Here is a 5,146-nt window from a genome sequence, read left to right on the forward strand (position 1 = left end):
ATAAATTGCTTCCGCGAGAGGATAACAGATCCACGCGCAAGGAAACGGGAATCTGCAAGCTCTTTTCAAACACTTGCGCACGCATCACATCACCTGTGCGCACAATACAAGCCCTCGTGAGCGAGGATATGTCTCATCGCACGCGCAGTGATCATCCCCCCTCATTCTCGCGCTCCGTATTTTTTCACCAGCTTGCTTTTGCCCGCACGAACACTTTTATTTTCGGCAGTCATGGGGCGGGCTTGCTGTTTTAATTGTAATCTCAAACGCCATTGGTTACTTCCCCTTTTGCGGAAGTCAGCTGTGATTGGACGCCTGTGAAAAGGCGATGCATAATTCACATTTGACCGGAGACATGGCTTTATCAACGGACCAGATGCATGTAAGTTGTCATTTTATTTATTTTTTAATAAATATAATATGGCTGTTTTAATGAAATGAATTGCATGCTTTGTCAATAGAATAGATCTTTAGCAGAAAGTTTATTAACATAAATTTTTCCGTTTACTAGTGATTGCAATCTTGTGACGTTACGAAGATAAAGCACCACATAAACCCTTTATATATATTGTAATGACACGTTTTCACGGTTATTAGCATGGAAAATCTACCAAAATTGTTATATTTGATTTTTTTTTATACAACAAAATGCTTTGGGTAATATTCACTTCACAAAATACAAATAAAATAAAACTAATAGTCAACTTGTTGCTATAACTCAAATTAGCTGTAGTTCACCACTATATTACCACTATATGCTTGCCCGTTAAATAATTGTAAGTGTACATAATTGTAAATCCCAAATTGGTTTGTATTTTCTTTATGTTTTCAGGTTATGTACTTGAATGCAGCAAATAACAACCAGGCATCAACAGCTTACCACTTCTTCTCAGAAGCAGTTAAAAAATGTGGTTTACCGTCAAGGTGTGCATAGTAACAAGAAATAAACGAAAAACACAAATTGTATGTCTGTAAATATATTTCATTTATTAATTTTTTTACATAAGGGCGAGTGAGGGGAGACCAAGGAGTGTTATTTGCTGCATTCAAGTCAGTATAAGTTCTTTGTAGTGGCTTTGATCGAACCGTTAGAAATCCCAAAGACGCTGCGGGCGGGAGACGTACGGAAGCCTGTAAGCTTGCAAGCCTGTGAATATGCGACGGCTCATGGAAGTAAACATTGTCATTTTGTTTTGCATAATTTTAATAAAGCGATAAAGACCTGGAAAAAAGCCTGTCATGCTTTTTATTGGTAAATCTTTTTTAACAATGATAATTTGAACATTGACAAAATATAGCTAACATTAAATATACATGCCTAAGCCTAATCATTTTTACAAATACATATGGTAAAATAAAAATAATAATATCAATACTATGGAAGTATTCTCTATAATAATCTGAAATAAATGTTTTAATATGACATTAGTTTGTGATGTTATGCGTTATTTTTTGTGTCTCGCTCCTTATAACGTTCTGTCAGTTGAGCGCAAGATCACAGCGCATCTCAATTCTCACAAAGATGTGTTCTGTGTTCTCGCGTCCTTCCTAGTTCGTTCTTTCAATGTAGCCTGGCAAGACCGTTCTCCACAAGAACACAAGTTCGTTCTTTACGTTCTTGGAATTGAGAAACAGCCATATCCTCACTCGCGAGGGCTTGTATTGCGCGCACAGGTGATGTGATGCGTGCGCGAGTGTTTAAAAAGAGCTCGCAGGCTCCCGTTTCCCCACGCGTTGATCTGTTATCCTCTTGCGGAAGCAATTTACTGTGTGCATAAACATAACTGGTGCACTCGGTTCTTTTTGGCATAGATTTGCCAGCATAAAGAACCACCCACTTAGACAAGAAGAGAACCCTCTGACTGATGCAAAAGACCCAGACTCATGGAGGGTTCCATCTCTGTTGAAATGATTATCGCTTTCTGGGCCTCACTCAAATCTAGGTCCAGGCTGAATGGTTATGAGGGCAGCAAGTAACGTTACCAGTAGCAGTTTTATTAGGACACGGTTAAGTATGATATGATTTCTTATTGTTCCACACGTTCTAAGCATGGCTAGCTAAATAGCTGATTTTGCAGCACCCCAGTGCAGAAAGAAATTGTAATTGTATAGACCCCTTTTCCGTTAGTAAACAATGTGACGTTTTTCTGTGGGCGGAGCTTAGGTGGAGGCAGAAAGATTCCCCTGACCGCTTCACTAACGCTAGCTATGAAGTTTTGTTAGCTTGTTTTTTAACAATGACTGGAGAAAACCCGATTCTACCTGAATATGTAAGGTCACTCACTGTCCGTGACAGCAATTGTTATTTGAAAACGTTAACTATAACTGACGAAACCAGACTGGCCGACCAGTACACACTCACTCAATGGATGGACGATCTGACAGGATTACCTCCGGTTGAGTGACTCACATCTATAGAGAAACCTAACGTGTATAATAAAGAGAAACTCACCTGTGTCTATCTAGTCATGAAGATGGATATATTTCAATGTCAGCAGGCAACTATTTTTACAGCTAGTGAGAGTGAACTGGGCCAAAATACAAAAAAAGTTAGACATTTAATGTGATGGAAATTGGATATATTATTTGAAGATGTATGTATCTAATGGACAAATAGTTATTTTAAAGTATACCTCCTGTAAATGATGTAAGTTTACAGTGACATTATAGTACCTTTAATGTGAATATTTTCTAGAAATAAAAAATCCAAAAACTGCAAATTTTCAACTTTCTGTAGGCTATTTGATTATTCTTGCTTACCAAGTTCTTAAAAATTCCAGCCACAATTACAAATGATTAAGGCATACAAATCGTCAGTTTGTTGTTTTACACACATGCACACAGATTTTCATACACAACATAGGCTACTCTTGCATGTTGTGAGATGCATAAGAAATCTTTAGACGCGTAACCCAAACCATAATCCATAACAACAAAAGACAATACTTTATTTAACCTTTTCTGATAAGAAGTGTACGCTACAAACGCGAGCATTTTTGACGATTGTTTCTGTCCAGTCCGCTCTTTTTATTGCGTTTTTAACCACAGCTGTCATCGGTTTTTTGTCTGGCAATGGCAGCAGGTGTGCGATAAAATTTAAAATTGGAGCCTGTACACCAACATCACAACAAGATGATATTTTAAGCTCCTTATATAGCCGAATCTCTACTGGTTTGAATTGGCTGCCTCCAGTTTTCCCTTTGTTTTGCCTCCAGCTAGCGCTGTGACGTAATTGTGACGTCGACACTAAAAGGGTCTATAGACAAGCTCTTATTGGTACAAAGCCAGACTTAAAGGGATAGTTCACCCAAAAATTAAAATTCTTTCATTAATTATCCCTTTAATTATGCAAAACTAACTGTTCTGCCTGAAGGTGGAAAAGTGCTGTCTCAAGTGTCTCCTACAAAATTCTAGAGTATCTTTCAAACAACTGAATAGCATGAACCTCATCAACTTCATCAACTGCTTCATCAAATCCTGCAACTGATTGTTTCTCAAAAGCACTTGTTGCATTCAATTGGTACCTAAACGCAACATGATTTCCTGGTGGACTGATAAAACCCATGTGCCCTGATTCCCAGAAATTGCTAGAACTGCTGATTTCAGCCGGATCTTGCCGGTTTGGTGTGCAATATGCATCATGCAGTCTAAGAATGGTCTGTTGGCCAACCGTGGCTGTGCTGTATGAGACTTGAGTCTAGTTTCTCTCTAAACGTCTCTCTTTGTCTCTATTACAGTGGCGCCCTTTCCTGCCAGGACTCAAGTACGAGGTCATCGATTCCGCCTACATCTCCTTGTACACAGGTAACCCTCCCTCTTAAAAAACTCCAGCAATTTCAAAACTAACCAGCATTGACTAGCCATCGGACTGCCGCCATGCCATCATGGTTTGAGTGGCTTGATGACGAGACGTCCAACTTTAGTCCTTGATATTATTCTCCAAGGTGCTTGAGAGGTTTTGGTGCGACATGTTTATGAAAATATACAGTGCCTCCGAGAGTTGCCGAGAAGGAAGAAAGTGGCTTTTTCAGGATCATTGAGATTGATGACAGCGACTCCTTCTGCCAGAGGCTGTTTCCAATCGCTGGTCTTTGTGCAGGGATTGGTACAGTCTGTCCCATCGGGCTTGAAATGACTAGATGAATTAGCCGCATTACACTTTAAAGTTGTTTTCCGTGCCCTAAAGTTGTATGCGCAAAGACTTTTAATAGCATCCTACAGAGTTCGCTACAAAATTGATGAGTTTAGTGGACGGTAATTTGCTTTTAACACTTTTTGGTGCCAGTGCCCTGAGGTGAAGCAAAATTGAAAATGTGCTTAGAGCTGTTGTGACATAAAGAGAGAAAGGACACTGGAAAAAGAACAAGGTTATAGAGACTCAGTAGGATCTTGCTTGCTCTCAAAGGGAGATCAGGCTTGGAGCGCTAACGTCCGTAGCTTGCATACTGTTGCCATAGTGATGATGACCTTCACGGATAGCCTTTTGGAAGTGTCTTCAGTACAAATGCCATCTTATAACAGTGGAGCTTACCTGTTTTCAAGCATTTCACAGCACACACACTCTGGCCTCATAGAGTTTACATTCAAGTTGGAAAGAAGAATTACAAATGAGATCTCCATAAGATTTAAATTGTTTCTCTTAGCAATGACATTAACTCAAATGGAGACTTTTGTAGAAATATCCTGCATTTGGTGGTTCTCCTGAGAAAAAAAATACCTGAATAATCTCTCATCTCCTCTTGAATTTCAGAAGACTTGTCAGCAATGTCTAAAACTTTGCTCAGGATTTGCCTAGATACCAAAGTCTGCAATCACAAGTCGGGGAACTCAGTATGAACTATTCATCCATTCTCCAAACCAGTGGTTCCCAATATATTCCTGGAGTACTCCCAACACTGCACTTTTTGCATGTCTTATTTATCTGACACACCCATTTCAGGAGTTTTTACTAATGAATTGATGAGTTGAATCAGGTGTGTTTTATTAAAGGGGTCATATGATACTTTTTAAAAGATCATTATTTTGTGTATTTGGTGTAACAGAATATGTTGACATGTTTTAATGTTCAAAAAACACATTATTTTTCAAATACTGTACATTATTGTAGGTCCTTTATCCCCCCGCCTCTCTCAAACGCTTCGTTTTC

The 5,146-nt window shown here is 39.0% G+C and overlaps 1 protein-coding gene across 1 annotated transcript in view; it reads left to right on the forward strand.

The window, feature by feature from the left end:
• Window positions 1–5,146, forward strand: part of LOC107688567 (N-acetyl-beta-glucosaminyl-glycoprotein 4-beta-N-acetylgalactosaminyltransferase 1-like) — a 189,300-nt gene that overhangs the window by 168,698 nt on the left and 15,456 nt on the right. The window contains exon 10 of the mRNA XM_016486272.1: window positions 3,738–3,804. Within this exon, the coding sequence (XP_016341758.1) occupies window positions 3,738–3,804 (67 nt within the window). The remainder of the gene's footprint in view (window positions 1–3,737; window positions 3,805–5,146) is intronic.

The sequence above is a fragment of the Sinocyclocheilus anshuiensis genome, unplaced genomic scaffold (assembly GCF_001515605.1).
Source record: "Sinocyclocheilus anshuiensis isolate Anshui unplaced genomic scaffold, SAMN03320099.WGS_v1.1 scaffold521, whole genome shotgun sequence".
Taxonomy (NCBI): Eukaryota; Metazoa; Chordata; class Actinopteri; order Cypriniformes; family Cyprinidae; genus Sinocyclocheilus; species Sinocyclocheilus anshuiensis.